This window comes from Pan troglodytes, chromosome 11 (genome assembly GCF_028858775.2).
Source record: "Pan troglodytes isolate AG18354 chromosome 11, NHGRI_mPanTro3-v2.0_pri, whole genome shotgun sequence".
In the NCBI taxonomy this organism is placed as follows: Eukaryota; Metazoa; Chordata; class Mammalia; order Primates; family Hominidae; genus Pan; species Pan troglodytes.
The window spans coordinates 39,443,815-39,461,358 of record NC_072409.2 but is presented as its reverse complement, the minus strand read 5'-3'; the positions used below and the strand labels follow the sequence as shown (position 1 = coordinate 39,461,358).

The 17,544-nt window shown below is 44.1% G+C and overlaps 1 protein-coding gene across 3 annotated transcripts in view; it reads left to right on the top strand.

Moving 5' to 3' along the window:
* COL15A1 (collagen type XV alpha 1 chain) overlaps positions 1-17,334 on the top strand; it is a 126,861-nt gene extending 109,527 nt beyond the window's left edge. For all 3 annotated transcript variants that reach the window (XM_016961321.4, XM_016961323.4, XM_016961322.4), the window contains 11 exons: positions 1,122-1,202; positions 1,648-1,697; positions 1,808-1,918; positions 2,805-2,949; positions 6,435-6,499; positions 8,529-8,657; positions 8,803-8,862; positions 9,608-9,667; positions 13,440-13,625; positions 15,114-15,229; positions 16,232-17,334. In XM_016961321.4, the coding sequence (XP_016816810.3) occupies positions 1,122-1,202; positions 1,648-1,697; positions 1,808-1,918; positions 2,805-2,949; positions 6,435-6,499; positions 8,529-8,657; positions 8,803-8,862; positions 9,608-9,667; positions 13,440-13,625; positions 15,114-15,229; positions 16,232-16,445 (1,217 nt within the window). In that variant the 3' untranslated portion in view covers positions 16,446-17,334. The remainder of the gene's footprint in view (positions 1-1,121; positions 1,203-1,647; positions 1,698-1,807; positions 1,919-2,804; positions 2,950-6,434; positions 6,500-8,528; positions 8,658-8,802; positions 8,863-9,607; positions 9,668-13,439; positions 13,626-15,113; positions 15,230-16,231) is intronic.
* The last annotated feature ends 210 nt before the right edge of the window (positions 17,335-17,544 follow it).

Sequence of the window (17,544 nt, the reverse complement as noted above, 5' to 3'; positions counted from 1 at the left end):
CTCTTCCCTGTGAGCCTCCCCTGGAAGGAGGGGGAGGGAACAGATCTTTCTGGATGTGACAGCTCCTAGTGAGCAATCATCCTGCTTACTGTGTGCAGCTACTACTGCTCCGGTTGGTGCTGGTGCACTTGCTGTCTTCTCTTCTGATCACTGCTGTCTGTGGGCTCAGTGTGGGTGAAGGAGGCCCCATGGGCCCCACTGCACAGGTCATTGGTCTCACACAGCATTCCCAGGGTTGGAGAGGCCTCGACAGATGTAGTTGCCACTCCCTACTGACCCCCTGTTGACACCATCATTCCTGTGATGCTCATATTCCCTCCCCTTCATTGAGAAAGCCTGGGCCGCTAGCCTCATCTACACTTTGTGGCCCCATCTCTAGGCTCAAGACCATTGATGGGTTGATCTGTCACACCTCTTGGGAACGAGGAATTCAAAGACCTAGTGTCCACCCTACCCATCAAGGTGGGGAAAGGGAACCACTTCCCTTCCCAAGCAGTGATCTCCCAAAAGGCTTTCTTCCATGCCCCCTCCCATATAAAGAGTTGAGGGGAAAGTTGGGGATGGAATGCCAGTTCTGCAGAAACGGTGTTTTTCACTAGTCCTGTGGGGATGTACAACACTTCATGGTGGGCATTCTCACAACTTTGTACGTAGAAAGCTTAGCGCCCTTGGTTGTCCTGTGCGGGCACTCTTGGGAGAGCCCTCCCGTTCCCTTACACCCCCACGCTGCACAGGCCTAGATGAGATGAGTCTGGAAGATTGACATGGTGCTGAGTCTCTGTCTTCATTTGTGGCACTGACCAAGCCAGGGTTAGCCGCAGCCTCTGCTGCACTCCCGGGATGCGCTGCTGGAACCTCAGTGAGAGCACATATTTCATCTTGCCTTGCGTTACTGTGAGCTCTGTCTGTCTCCCAGTAGACTGAGCTTTTCAAGGTTGAGAATGTGTCTGAAGCATCTACCTCTGCCCTCTTTATGATTTTACACTTGCTGATCTCTCAGGAGGGCTTTGTTTGAGTGGACTTCGCTAAATGAGCTTAGTTTGAAAACCTGTCTCAGAAAGGTTTTATAGAGAAAGAAGGTGATTTTCCATTTTTTTTAACATGTATGTGTTTGGTGGCAGGTGTTAAAGGAGAGAAAGGATCCTGGGGTCTTCCTGGCTCAAAGGGAGAAAAAGGCGACCAGGGAGCCCAGGGACCACCAGGTATTCCAGCTCTTGTTCTCAATCTTGCCTTTGATTTTTTGCTCCTGAGAACAAATGCAACTGAGAACTGTGACCTAGCCAGAGGGTAAGACTAATGACATTCCACCCTGACCACAGGCTCCACTGGTTTCTAGTGAAAACCAAGCATGGGCCTGGCATGTCCAATAGGGAACATTGTCAAGAGAGACCAGAAAATCCAATCATTCATCTTTTATATGCAAAACAATGTCCAAAGAAGGCCAGGGACCTACCTGGGATCCCACAGTGTCTGGGTTGATGGGCCCACAGTAGCTAGCACCTGTTTCTGCTTCCAAGCAGACTCTCTTAGCCAACCCAGTGCAGGCTCACTTCCACTAAGATGTAACTGTGGTTGCCAACTTAGAGACTTTTATTTTAAAATTTCTGAAATTACAATCATGAATTTTACGAAGCATTTCTTTTTCAGGTCCTCCACTTGATCTATCTTACCTGAGACACTTTCTGAACAACTTGAAGGTGAGTATTTCTCTACCAATATTTGGCCTGTGTTTTTCATGTTTTGGTTTATGTCAGAGACTGAGTTCATCCCACTCTTACTGAAATATTCCTATGTTCTCTGCTTCCAGGGGGAGAATGGAGACAAGGGGTTCAAAGGTGAAAAAGGAGAAAAAGGAGACATTAATGACAGCTTCCTTATGTCTGGGCCTCCAGGCCTGCCCGGAAATCCAGGCCTGGCTGTGAGTAGAGACCCCTCCAAGTCATCTTCCCCAAAGACTTACAGCTTTCCCGGAAGCCCCCAATGGGACTAGGCAGTTAGGGCTAGTCATTGTACTATAAGCCGGAGGCAGAGCTTGGGGATTAGCCAGCTCTTTCCCCATCCTTGTTGATTGATGGGCAGGTTGGCTGAGGTCCCTGGAGAGAAGGTAGCTGGTCAAGGCCACATGAAGGTAGGTAACTTCCAGGCCATTAGTCACACTGCCTTATTCATGACATTGGTGGAAAATTCACTCCACACAAAGAATGATTAATGGTGAATGCATCAGATAACAGAAGCAGAATGGAAGGTAAGGAGATATTTTTAGAGGAGCTGTTTGATTCTTCTGAAATTTTATCAAAGGAGCTCCTAGATAGGTGTGGTTTTCCTAGGATGAGAGATTTTTCCAGGTGAAAGGAGAGAAAGTCAAGCTGTGCCCCCAACAAGAATATGACTAGGTCATTGACTTTGGTCCCAGAGCTCACCGTGAGGGTAGAACCAGCAAAGCCAGAGATCAGAGTTCTGCCTCTAGCTCTGCATCTAATTTGCTTCATGATCTTGGGCAAGTCCTTTCACTTCTCTGGGCTTCAGTGTCTCCATCTGTGAAATGCAAAGGCTAGACTAGATGATCTCCAAGGTCCCTTCTGCCTCCAGGGCTCTCTGGGGTTCTCTGTAGAGTCATTCAACATAATGACTGGGCTGCCATCTTGGAGGCCTTACCCCACCTTGAATTGTGCCCAAGATTGAGGATAGTAATAACAATAGCTGGTGTTTATTGATTTCTTTTAAATATTCTCATAAAAGGACTAGATGGGACTTCTAGTGATGAATGATGCTTTCTCTCTGTTATCATGTGCTTGCCTTGACAGGGCCAGAAAGGGGAGACAGTCGTTGGGCCCCAAGGACCCCCAGGTGCTCCTGGTCTGCCTGGGCCACCTGGCTTTGGAAGACCTGGTGATCCTGGGCCACCGGGACCCCCGGGGCCACCAGGACCTCCAGCTATCCTGGGAGCAGGTTAGTGCCATAAACAGTGCCCTTGTTCACGCTGTCCCTACCATTGTGTTCAAGGTCACAGCATCTGGGTGGCTTGTCAGAGCTGCACTGCCTAACAGAGGGCTTTCCTGGATACCGCCTTCTTTCTTTTTTTTTTTTAATTGAGATACAATTTGCACATCATAAAATTCACCCACCTAAAGTGTCTAATCCAGTAGTTTTTAATATATTCATGAAGTTATGCAGTCATCACCACTGTCTAATTCTAGACCATTTTCATCACACCAAAAAGAAATTTCATACCAATTAGCAGTTGTTCTCTTTTCTCTCTTTCCGTCTCCTCCACCAGATCTGGGCAACCATGAATCTACTTCTGTCTCCAGATTTGCCTATTCTGGACATTTCATATAAATGGAATCATATAATATATGGCCCTTTGAGTCTGGCTTCTTTCACTTAACACAGTGTTTTCAAGGTTCACCCATGTTGCAGCACGGAGTTCATTCCTTACTGTGGCCAAATAATATTGCATTGTATAGGATATACATTTTGTTTATTCATTAATCTGTTCATGGACATTTGGGTTGTTTCTACTTTTTGGCTATTATGAATAATGCTACTATCAACTTTCATGTACAAGTTTTTATGTGAACATGTTTTCCGTTCTCTTCAGTATATACGTAGGAGAAATTGCTGGGTCATATGGTAACTCTATGTTTAACTTTTTGAGGAACTGCCAGACTGTTTTCCGAAGGAGTCACAACATTTCGCATTCCCACCAGCAGTGGCAGTGTATGAGGGGGTTCCAATTTCTCCTCCCGTATTATGGTATCCTCATTGTATCTTTTTGATTATAGCCATCCTATTTGGTATGAAGTGATATCTCACTGTGGTTTTGGTTTGCATTTCGCTAATGACTAATGATGTTGAGCATCTTTTCACATGTGAGTGGAAACTTCCTGGCTGCTTTGTCAATGCCTTAGGGGCGTGAGAACCTGTCTTAATGACCAGCAGTGACTGGAACTCTGTGTATAAAAATCTATTCATCCCTTAGAGCCTCACCTCCTCATATGCAAAACTGGCAAAATTAAAGAAAATCTCTATGTAATGAGCATGTATCAGATGCCAGGCATTTTGCTAATCACTTTGCTATGGTATTTTACTGAAACCTCACAACAACCCTTTAAAAAAAGCATTAACATCCCCATTGTACAGGTAAGGAAAGTGAGGCCCAGAGACATTTAGGAACCTTTCCAAGGTCACACAGCTAATAAATGACACCAACAGGATTCAGACCCAGAGCAGTGTAGCTCCAAAGCCTGTGTTATTTCTACTATGTCCATTGGAGGAGACAATAATAGCAGCAATAATAGCATGAAGGCATACTTTTTTGTTGTTTGGCTTGGCAGGAGCCAGGTATGGTGGAAGCATACCTGGAAAGAGACCTACAGAGTCCTTGGCATAAGGAGAGCTTTACACAGGAGGTGACTTTGGGGCTGGGGCTTTGACTTAGCCTTGGATCTTTTGGCTGCAAGTGATAGAAACGTAACTCAAAATAGCTCAAGCAAAGGGGAAATGTACTGGGTGTGAAGGAGGGAGTGAACAGTCAACTTGTGGGAGAGGTAGATAAGCAGCTGGACCTCAGGAACAGCCAGAGCCAGGGACTCAACCCCTGCAAGGATTCTCTGGCCATCTCTTGTCTCGGCTTCTCTCTACATGCAGTTTCACGCTTCCTCACCACAAACCACATCCTCTGCACAGCGGGAAATATGGTTACTGACAACTTACAGCTTCCACTGTCAGCTAGAAATCTTGAACTTCTTTTACTATTTTAGTTTGAAAAGTCCTGGGATGGGGAAGTCCTAGAGAAGGGTCCTGATGGGCCTGACTTGGGTGAGGTACCCAATCTTGGACAAATCACCTATGACCAGGAGGTCGGATCACATGAGAACATGGTAGCTCTTTCTGGAACCAAATGGTTGTAGAGGTGAAGGGAAGGTCCCAAGAGAAGGAGATGAGGACACTGGTCCTACAAAGGAAGAAGGTGCCGAGTGGATGGAACCACAGGTGCCCACACAGCCGTGAGGGAGGAGTAGGACTACAGGAGGTGGAGGCATATTACAGGGTGAGTGCAAGGTGGAGAAAATCTGTTGTCCACAGCAACACTACATTAGGGCTGCCGGGATGCCTTGCTGCATTGAGCAAGGATTGCTTCTCACATAATGTATAGCAATTCAGTTTACAAAACACTTTCATGGCCATTATCCCATGTAGTCTTCACAGCAACCCTGGGAGGAAGATAAAACAGATATTATTATAAAATTCATCTCACGGATGAAGACACTGAAGCTCACAGAGGTGAAGAGACTTACTTGAGGTCACAAATTCTATTAGGAGGCATGGCTGGGATCCAAATCCGAGTCCACTGGCCCTCTATCCACTAGACATTTGCCACCTATGTGTGGGTGTTCAAGTCCTATGTTGGAACTGAACATTTGCTTGCAACAACCTGAAGAACTGTATAATTTTACTGGGACTTGTAAAAACACCCTTAATTCTGCCAAGAGCTTGGCAGATTTGGAGGAGTTGTCGGGGGTAGGGTGAGCAGAGGATGAGAGAGGTAGAAGAACAGCCAAAGGAATAGTTGTAATTATACTACTTTATGTTTGCCTAAAGTAAGGGCTTTTCAGTTGAGGAATCATAGACTCCTAGAGAGTTCAAGGATATACCTCCAGGATTTGTCATCCCAGTAATATGTTTTTATAGAATTATGTGTGCATTTCTCTGGGAAAGAGGGCACTAACCTTGATCTGATTTTTAAGGGCACTGTGACTCTTCAAAAGCTAAGAGCTCCTGGCCGAATGAATGCTGTACATGTACAATTTTCAAAGCACTCAGTTCTCACCGCAGCCCAGGGAAGAAGAAATGCCTATTTTACATTTTGCAGATGAGGAAACAGCTTCGGAGAGCTTGCTGTTTCCTCAAGATCACACAGCTAGGAATGGACAAACTAAGGACTTGAGTCCATGTCTCTGGCCCCAAGGCCAGGGCTACTGTCACTGCACCACCCTGGTCTCCTCCCACTCCCTAGAGCCTTCTCTTCCTCTTTCTGAGCCTGCTTCCTCTGTTCAGTGTCACATGCTTGTCTCTTGGGTGAAATAAGTTATATGAGTCAGGACATTTTTGAATGCAAGTGACAAAATATTCAACTTAAGCTGGCTTTTATAAAACAACCACAAAAGGAATTGATTCACTTATGAAACGGAAAAGCACTAGCCATGGCTTCATCCAGGGTAACAATCAAGAATCCCAGCTCTTCCCTGAACCAGTCAATGTGGCCTAAGTCACACGCTGGGGGCACAGCACCCAAGATACAGGTGGAAGTTGGGATGCTTTGTGGCGCTGTGAATGGGGTTGAACACACTTCTCTCCGGGAGTCAGCTGATACCTCAGACATTTTTCAGAGTGTGGTTTTTGTGTAACTTCTCTTTTCTGTTTTGTCTTAGCTGTGGCCCTTCCAGGTCCCCCTGGCCCTCCAGGACAGCCAGGGCTTCCCGGATCCAGAAACCTGGTCAGTATTATCATCAGTGTGTAGTCATCATTCCATTTGGGATAGATATACTTAAAACTCTGCCTACGATCTCCTGTGTCTGACATCCCTTGGGGATCAGGCCTTCATGATAGTAGGCTTGGTGCAATTCCATAAATAGTAGAAGGGATTTGTTATCTATTTGGATGACTTATTAAGTAAAAAGACATGAAAAACAAAATCATGCATATGTAAGTTCCACCATTCGAATCCTTAATTGACTAAGTTATAACAAGAACCAATCATATTACTTATGTATTTATATATATATATATATATATATATTTTTGCTGGATGAGGGGTGGACGGGGTCTCACTCTGTCACCCAAACTGGAGTACAGTGGTGAGATCACGGCTCACTGCAGCCTCAACCTTCCTGAGCTCAGGTAATCCTCTCATCTCAGCCTCCAGAGTAGCTGGGACTACAGATGCACACTACCACACCTGGCTAATTTTTTTTTTTTTTTTTTTTTTTTTTTTTTTTTTTTTGTAGAGACAGGGTTTTTGTTACATTGCCCAGGCTGGCCTTGAACTCATGGGCCACCAAGGTGATTCTCCCACCTTGGCCTCCCAAAGTGCTGGGAGTACAGACACGAGCCACCACTCCTGGCCACCAATAATAGTATTTCAAAAAGCATAAACCTGCTCGGGTGCGGTGGCTCACTCCTGTAATCCCAGCACTTTGAGAGGCTGAAGCAGGAGGATCACTTGAGTCTAGGAGTTCGAGACTAGCCTGGGCAACATAGTGAGATCCTGCCTCTACAGAAAAATGTAAAAATTAACTGGGTGTGGTGGTGCATATCTGTAGTCCCAGCTACTTGAGAAGCTAAGGATCACTTGAGCCTGGGAAGTCGAGGCTCCAGTGAACCATGACTGTGCCACTGCACTCCAGCCTGGGTGAAAAAGCAATATCCCATCTCTAGAAAAAAAAGAAAAAACAAAACAACAAAAGCCCAAGAGCATAAACAATGTTACAACAGGTCCTTGTGCTGGTCAGATTTACTTGGATAATTCAGTCTTCTCCATTCTGCCAAAGAACATCTCTGGCACATTCGTTACCCTGCAGTTCATTGGAACAAGACATAGCACTCCAAGATTACTGTAATGCACAGAAAAATGGACAAATACTTCACAAGGATGTCAGGAGTCCAAAAATGCTCTTTGATCTTTGCTGGATGTTAGTTGCAAAATTTGGCTGCCAAAAGAAAGAACTGTCCTACATATGTTGGAATTCTGATATTTGGTTCCCTTGGGGATATCTAAGTCATTTTGATGCACAAAGCCGTTATCTTCAAGGCTAGGTGAAAATTAATATTTTATAATCTTTCTCAGTTACAATGAAAAATAAAAACTCTCTTGGCCAATATTTCTTTGAGATCTGATGCCATTCAATAGATTTTTGTAGCTTCTGTATATGCTTCTAGATATGCCAAATGGCTGTCTAATCTTTGGCACTTTTCTAGGCAGAGAAATTACAGACCTCCATTTTCTATCATGCATTTAATGTAACTATCAAGCTAGACAAAAAAGATTTAAGACCTTAAGTATAGTTGCTCACTTGCTTGCCTTTCTTATTCCAAATGAAAAATTTGAAACTCTTCAAGGACCAGCATGAAGTAACACCATTTAACCATATTAGTGCCACCAAGTAGCTTAAAAAAATAGAAGTGGTAAAACTTACCAGTGCTTTTGCTAATACCCAAACCAAAACAAAGATAACTCCATTGACAATTTGTAAATGTCTTTATACTCACATAATATTGTCATTTTTGTTTTAATTCATTTATTATAAATTAGATTTGTGTTTCAAAGTATACATGTTTTTTTTTTATCAAGAAGAATGCCCTTTAGTTACTAATGAAGGTATATACCTCTATCTGGCACATTAACAAGCCTTTTTATTGAGTATCTGGGGACGGCTCCTAGTTGACTTTACAGAGAGGCCAGGTTATCAGATGGTGCCATTGCTCTAATGATAATGGCAGTGTTTGGAATTTAAATGATCCGACAGGTCACAGCATTCAGCAACATGGATGACATGCTGCAGAAAGCGCATTTGGTTATAGAAGGAACATTCATCTACCTGAGGGACAGCACTGAGTTTTTCATTCGTGTTAGAGATGGCTGGAAAAAATTACAGGTAATTTCTAAACTTCCTTTAACACACTGCCTTCAAATACCCTCTAAAAATAATAATCTACTCCCATAAATGCCATTTTTTTCTGTTTTGAAATGGGAAAAGTTTGTAATTGATCTTTCATTTCAATGTACTGTTTTTCTTAAAGCTGGGAGAACTGATCCCCATTCCTGCCGACAGCCCTCCACCCCCTGCGCTTTCCAGCAACGTGAGTAGTTACCCTGTTGGACTGCTCATGCATTCATTTATCAGCATTTCCTGAGTCCTCCTTGGTATCTAGCGCCAAGCTCTCCAAACTCTGGACAGTCAGCTGTGCACGGTTTAGTATCTGGTGAAATCCTAGAAATTAATGGGTGCTAACAGGAGGTTCCCATAGTAGAGTGGAGGAATAACTAGATCCAGAGGCTGGAGACCTGCTGTTCCCATGTAGTAGCCAAATCCTCTTGGGCAGAGGGCTTCCTCTGTCTTGGCCTCAGTTTGTTCATCTGTGGAATCATTGGTTGGTATAAGCAATCTAGAAGATTCCTTTAATTTTTGGCACCATCTGCCTCATAAGAACATGGGCAACTGGCATTGTCCATCTTCTAGCCCTAGAGCAATGCTTTGAGGTGGGTACTATCATCCCCGTTTTGCAGATTATGAAACTGAGGCTCTGAAGAGGTAGCTTTCTCTATTAAGTGAAAGAGTTGGTGATTAAACATGGGTTTATCAAAAAGAATGCCCTTCCTTGATTCAGTGCTCTTTTTAAAACTCTTGAGAACATTTTCTCCGTTTCTGAAGATGATTTCTTCAGCAGGTCATGAAACTCTTTACAGTTAAGAGTCACAGTTACAGACAATGGCAAATTATTTAAAGCATCTTCTCAAGAAACATTGCACTTGCACCTCAATACACTCTGAAGAACAGATTGAATGCATATTCAGAACTGTTTCTTTTCCTCCTTTTCATAACAGCCACATCAGCTTCTGCCTCCACCAAACCCTATTTCAAGTGCCAATTATGAGAAGCCTGCTGTAAGTACAATTTATACATTTAATCTTCAAATACTGAGTGTATATCTACTAAGTGCTAGGTCTCATGCTTAGTACACAGTTCCTACCATCATGATACTTATAGACTAGTGAGAGAGGCAAACAAAAAACAGAGAATTACAATACAGTGTGGTAAGTTGTTTGGGTGAACCAAGCACAGGGTGCTGGGGGTATAAGGGAGGGCAGAGACGTCTACCTGGAGGAGGTTACCTCCAAACTAAGACCCAAAGGACAGCTGAGTTCGGGGGTGAGCCAGGTGGGAGAGAGGCAAAAGGAAGATGGAATAGAGGGAGGTAAGGGGAAGGGCTGTGCATTCCTGTAATTGCTAGTATTAAATTACAGGCAAAAGAGTAGAGTTCAAGGCAGAAAAGGGAGACATTTAGTCTGCGGAAGTCAGCAAAACAAGTGCTAGGTTTCAAGGGTCTGCAAGCCAAGCCAAAAAGTTTGACCATTTTCTGTGGGCAATGGGGAGCTACAGAAGGGTTTAAAGCAGGAAACAGGTATGACAACACTAGTGTTTCAGAAATTACCTTGGCTACAGTGTGCAGATTAATCAGAAGGGACAGGAGCAGGGGTCCAAAGGCCAGTTAGGTGACTCCTGTGTTATCTGAACTAGAATCACAGCAGTGAGCCCATAGACTAGTGGGCAATTGGAGAGACATGAAGGAAGCAGGAGTGACTAATTGGGTCATTGATTGAATATGGCACATTAAAGATGAGAAAGGTCAAGAATGATGCCCAGGTTTCTGCTTGGATGATTGAGTGGTGACAGTTTCCTTTCCAGGGATTGTTTCATTGCTGGGATTAGAAAGTCTCTCTATTCCTTTGCTAGCTTAAGTAAAGATCTCATTTAAATCAGCATAGAAACCTCATGGAACTCCATCACAGGAAGAACAGCCAGGCCTGGGACTCTTGTCTCTATTAGTCTGCTTTGCTGTCTCTATAGACCACCTTCTGAAAGGGTCTTTCTTCCTCCCAACCTCACCCCAAAACACATACGTAGGTGACATGAGCTTGCACACAGCTTTGGGTCACCCTGGCACTGATTCTTGCCCCAAGTCTGTGTGATCTTACAGCTGCTGACCCCAGTACTACTGACTCAGTTCAGGGTCTTGGGAGAGATAGTTTATATGGTCTGTGTTGGGTCAATTGCCCACTCCCAGCCCAATAAAGAGTTACCAGGAGAATGAGTTTGAAGGTCTAAGGCCACTCCATATAGCAGGGATTGTGGGGGCACTTTCTAACAACAGATGTGAGCATTTCCTATTGTGCTGCTATTGACCAAGGAGGAACTAATTTGGAGCATGGTGAGTCTGAGGTGCCTGGAGGAAACCTGAGTGGAGACTACCAGGAAGGAATAGGTTCTGAAGGTCTGAAACCCCACAGTGGGATCTTGGCTGGAGATGAGCCGTGCAATTACTACGGGGCTGGTTGGATTCCCAAAAGAGAATCTATACAGTCAGAAGGGATTAGACTATGAGGAGCAAAACTGAAAAGGAACTGATGGGAGAAATATGAGAAGGAAACTGAGATGCCATAGCCAGAGAGGAAGAAAGCAAGCCAAGCAAAGTAGTAGCCAACAGTGTCAAAGGCTGCCAGGAAATTCATAAGAAGAACCAAAAGGTGTCCTTCAAATTTAGAAACTAGAGCAAAGCATTTAGTAGCCAAAAAGATTCTAGTTGGTTGAAGAGTCAGTGGGAAGTGAAGGAAGAGAAATGTGAGTGTCAGTAACCCTTCAAAAAGCCCCAAAGTTAGGGCAGTAGCTAAAGGATTTTTTAAATGGTATTTTATAAGTTCAGAACTAATACATATTCATTGCAGAAAATGTCAACAATGCATGAAAAGAATGGAGAAGAAAATAGTAACACACCTACAATTTTATCAAAACTACAACCATCCACAAAATAGCAATTTTAACATTTTGAGTGTTATAACATTACTGTCTTCCTAAAAGTACAATATAAAAATGTTGTCATTTTATAAAAATGTTCCAGCAATTAAAGAAATACAAACATGAGAACACAAAACCCCCCGATCTCGTCATTCAGAAACAACCGTAATTTCAGACATTTCTCTGTGTCTCTCTAAAGGACAGTAGGGCTTGGTGGGATTAGAGGTGGCAAGGAAGCCCTGCAATTGCCCCCTGCCTGTGCCTTTCTTAGGTGGCCCCTGGCATTGGGGAAGCCTCATTCCATCAAGGCCTCGTGTGATGCACTCTGATGTAGCCCCAAAGCACACTGGTTGGAAGATGATGAGACCATAGGGCTTCTTCCCTCAGGCACCAGAGTCTCCAGATGCATGAGGAAGAAGACGGGGGTGGGGGCAGTATAGTCAGATGGCAAGGACATCAAAGGGTCAGGGTGTATATGTGGAGGTGGAAGTCTGGTGGCCTGCCTGTGATTGTGGTGGGTGGGCAGCATGCTAAAGCTCCCTCTTACCCTAATGGCTGGGAATGTAGAGCATAAAATGCTAGCCACTGGGAGGCCTGCTGGGGAAGCCTTGGCTCAGTGCGGGGCAGGAAGGAGATGGGGATGGGGTGTGATGCTGCTTGACCTGGACCTCCATCTAGTATGGTGGTCAAGACAGAACCAAGATGAATAAAAAGAGAGAGACTGGAGCAGGTGGCAGCCTTGGGGTCTGTCCTCTGCAGGAAGGAAAGGGGTGGTGAATGGAGAAAAATATCCAGAGATGTGCAAGGGCTGCTTGGGGCAGTCTGGACACTCACTGTAGCTCATGGCCAGTTGTGGCCAACTGGCTGGAAGCTGGAGAAGCAGAAGACCACCATGGTGATCCTGGTCACTGGGACACACAGAGGCTTTGTTCAGGTCTGAGAGGCATGGTAGAAACCAGGAGAGAAACACTGGCCGCCTCCTGCCCTACCGCCTGAGCCTCATTTCATGTCCTTTGGCTTAAGATATTTAAAAATATTTTCCTTTTTGGTAACTTGGACCCAGGTCCTGCACCAGCCTCTCAGCTCTAAGTTGATGAGATAAAAGTTACCCCCGAGATGAGATTGATGGGAGTCAGGGAGATGAGTGTTCCTTGATTATGGAATGCATTCCAGAGGGTGTGGCAAAAAGGCTGAGAGAGAGGGCAGTAGTAGGAGGCTGGGTTTTGGGAGAGAAAGTGTGGGAGAAATAGACTACGGATTGGTTTTTATTTTGGCTGCTGACCAAGATAGCAGGGATGTGAAGCTGGAATTACTATAAGACCCCTAGTTCCAGAAGGGTCTATCTCAGCAGTCTTAGTCATAGGTGCCATACCCTTCTTTCGATGGCTTTCTCCCAGACCCCTCATGTGATCAGCCCCAGGCCTATCCAGGAGATGGAAGAAAGGGCTGCAGGCAGATAGCTGGGAGAAGCTCTGGGATCCAGGGCCAAAGCCAGCTTAAAACCCCTGCACAGACCCAGAGGTCTCAAACTTATGGCCTGCAGGTGGATTCCGAGATTCAGATCCCTGAAGTTCTTTATTTGGTCCAAGCAATATTTTTTTTTTTTCACCTAAGGAAGACATTTCTACCACTTAGAGCTGTTCAGAGAGCTGAAACAGGCTGCTTGGGAGACCATAGCTCTCCTTCCCCGGAGATGGTCAGGCAGAGACTGTAATTCCAATGTCAGGGAGGGATTGAATAAAATGACCTCCAACGTGCCTTCCAGCCTAAGAAGTCTGGAATCTTTGCAGGAATGTGAGATGGTTCTGGGGGCTGGAGTTTGCCTTTGATTCTGACTGCTCTCTTTTGTCTCACATTTTTCAGCTGCATTTGGCTGCTCTGAACATGCCATTTTCTGGGGACGTTCGAGCTGATTTTCAGTGCTTCAAGCAGGCCAGAGCTGCAGGACTGTTGTCCACCTACCGAGCATTCTTATCTTCCCATTTGCAAGATCTGTCCACCATTGTGAGGAAAGCAGAGAGATACAGCCTTCCCATAGTGAACCTCAAGGTAAAAATAAATATGGTTCCCATTGCCTTCTGCATGCATTGGTCGCTACAGGGCCTGGAGGCAGTTTTCATTCCTGACATCAACAGAAGACTGTTGACTTAAGCCTGCTCTCTCCCTTACTGGCTATGTCACTTTGGGCGGGTTCTTTGCCTTCCCTGAACCTCAGTTTTCTTTATGCTTGTGTGACCCTTGGAGCATGCAGGAGGAGAGATAGTGATAACTTCTTTCATTGATACAGGGTTTTCTTGTTTGTTTACAAAGTACCTCATTATCTTAATAGGGACTTCTAATAAACATGAGAGTTATTCATTTTTCAGTTTGTCAGATGAGAAAACTGAGGCTCAGAAGAAGAAACCAGTTGGCTTAAAATCACTGCAAACTAGAGCACTTTGTCCTGAACCCTGGTTTGGTGTTCTGTGCCCATTTAAGCAGATATTTCTCTGCCCCATTTGTGGGTAAGACAGGGCCTTGTAGGATCCCTCGATTATTCCATAGAAATAGCAGACTCCTTCAAGGCTATGCAGAGAAAGCTCATTGCCACTCACATACACCCTGGAGAAGCTCTGGGTCCTGATGACTGTTTCTTAAAGGTACTTCAAGACCTTTTAGTCTCTGCAACCCCAGTACTCCAATTTGAAACCTTGAGGCTAGCAAGTTCCATCCTAACCCCATACCCAGCACTTTCCACCTCCTCTCCCAGAATTCTGTTCCAGCACCTTCACCCACTGAAATTATTTTTATTCTTGGATCTCTCTACAAGGGACCAGGCTGTTTCAGGAAAAGGACTAAAAAGTTCATCTCCATCTCACCCACAGTGTAGACTGGCACAAGGCCTGCCACAAATTTGAAGCTTAGTACATATGCATAATATTTTCAAAATAACAATAATAAAATAAAGACATAAAACACAATTTTGATTGGAAGGAGGCTTGTATACACATCTAATAAGAGAAATTCCCTCAAGAAATAAGACAGTAAAAGCAAAAGTGTTCATGGATGGATTATAAAATCAAACCACAAACATTTCTTGAGTTTTCACTCTGTCCAGGCTCTAGGATTGGGGCTGGAGACTCTAATGTGAGGTGGCATCTGGGCTTTGAAGAGCGAGTAAAAATCGGCCGAGTGTGGTGGTGCATGCCTGTAATCCCAGCACTTTGGGAGGCCGAGGTGGGTGGATCACCTGAGGTCAGGAGTTCGAGACCAGCCTGACCAACATGAAGAAACTCTGCCTCTACTAAAAATACAAAATTAGCCGGGTATGGTGGCGCATGCCTGTAATCCCAGCTACTCGGGAGGCTGAGGCAGGAGAATCACTTGAACCTGGGAGGTGGAGGTTGCAGTGAGCCAAGATCCCACCATTGCACTCCAGCCTGGCTGGATGACAAAAGCGAAACTGTCTCAAAAAAAAAAAAAAAAGAAAGAGTAAAAATCTAACTCATTTGTAGGCTGATGGTATAATGATTCTAATGTGGTATTTTGTCTCTATAGGGCCAAGTGCTTTTTAATAATTGGGACTCAATTTTTTCTGGCCACGGAGGTCAGTTCAATATGCATATTCCAATATACTCCTTTGATGGTCGAGACGTAATGACAGATCCTTCTTGGTAAGTGAGGGTGGAAGTTCTCCGATATGGTGTGATAGATAGTTTTAGGGGGCATCCTAACAATGGGATGCCTTTATCAGCTGCTTCTCTAGGATATTGCCAACATAAAGCCACAGTGAGGCAACTGAGGGCCTCAGAGAAAGCCTTGTCCTTGGAGTCAGAAGACCCAGGTCCAGTAACTCAATATGGAATCCTGGGCAAGACATTTCCATTCTCTCAGCCTCAGCTGCCTTACCTGTCAAATGGGCAACATAACCATATCTATGTCATAGAATTGTGAGAATAAAATGAATATATGTGAAAACATATAGCACACAGTGGGCACATAGTAAGTGGTAAGCAATGCAACTCCTGGGGATCCTGTAACTCTACACTGTGATTTGCACTCTAAATCTTGAAAATTATGTGAGTTTTTCAGAATAGAACAACTCAACAAACCTCTCCTCACTGCCTACTCTATACGAGGCCTGAGGCCAGGCCTGGAAGGCACAATAATAAACCCACACAGCTCCTACTTTTACAGGGCTCACAGTCTACAGAGGAAATAGACACACACTAACTGTGACTCTAGACAGAATATTGTAACTGTAAGTGGAGAAACAGGTACCATAGGATATACAGGATATGTTTGTTTTCATTTTTACTTAGGGGTGAGAATCAGAGATGGCTTCCTGCAAGAGGAAGTTGTTTATTGGCCTTTGAAAGATGAGAAGGAGTCACTGGTCTGAAAATGAAAGAGAAGCCCTCCAGACCAAGGGACCCCATGAGCAAAGGTTTAGATTCACAAAAGAAGAGGGTGTGATTTGAAAACAACTGCAAGCTGGGTATGGCTGCAATCTAGTGTGTTAAGAAAGCTAGCAAGGGCAATGAGGATAGAGAGGTGATTTGGCATCAGGGTTAAGGAGTTTAACTTGATTCACTAGACTTATGCCAATTTGCTTACCAAAAAATACCACAAAGAAGTGTCATTTTGAAAAATAACATGACAAAATTACTTTATAGGCCCCAGAAAGTCATTTGGCATGGCTCCAGCCCCCATGGCATCCGCCTTGTGGATAACTACTGTGAAGCATGGCGAACCGCGGACACAGCGGTCACGGGACTTGCCTCCCCGCTGAGCACGGGGAAGATTCTGGACCAGAAAGCATACAGCTGTGCTAATCGGCTAATTGTCCTATGTATCGAAAACAGTTTCATGACAGACGCTAGGAAGTAATGGCCTTCTGATGATTCTTAAAGAGTTTTCAATTTTTTCTTATGTGAAGAATTGACACTGAAATCTAAAATGTTTAATTGTTGTAAATATTACAGTTTGTTTTTACTACATATTTGTTACAACAGCAACCAAAGAAAACATACCTCAATACACTCAAAACTGAAGACATAGAGGACTCAGATCAAAGACAAAATCTGATCCATATATTGGTGCTAGATTCTGCAGGAAACCCCAGCAGTGTGAACGCATCCCAACATAGGTTAAGAGCAAGTTGAAAACAAAGGCCATGGCATTCTGCCACTGCATCCTTCAGACAGTTATATCCTCCTTTTAAACCATTGTTGTTGAGTGTAAGATGTCCTTCATGTTTTCTTATAAAGTCAGTGTTTAGAAATGTTACCCTTTCTAGGTTATACACAGATCAAATGCTTTTTTCTTTCACGTACATCCATCATTTGCAACTGCTGTTCGTACACAGAAACAGGACTGCTCAAATGATCCTATTTGTATTTTCTGATGCTATCAGACTCTAATGTTTTTTTCCCTAAAATATTATTGCCATCATGCTTTAGGAATTTTATATTTTTACACAATCATATTTTAGTATGGTGTCTGTTTATGTAACTCTGACTTGCTGGAAAAGTTGAAACTCCAAATAATCTGAAACTAGAAAAGAAATAGCACATAATTACTACCTTCCCCTTGGCGGCTCTCCTCCCCAACCCCCACCCCACAATTTTATGACTTCCATTTGGCAATTGTTGAATTATAACTGCGACTGAAACAAACAGGTTCATAGAGATGAATTTTCTGAGAAACATATATCTACCTGTTGTATAATTGGATTTTTTTTCCATGTAAGTGAACATAAAAACATCTTTTCCGGGTGCTTTCTTCGTTTGACTTTTTCCCGCTAGTTCCTTTATTCTCCATCACTGATGTGGAAGCAGACCTGGGGTGGGTTTGCTAATCCTGCCACTTGTGCTGCCCCCAGGCGATGATCAAAGAACTGAAAGGTTTTCCCATCATGCTCATCTGCCCTGGCTGTTGTCTCCCACCTAGTGGGGCCAGTGTAGGTTGTGTAGAGCCTCAGAGTGGG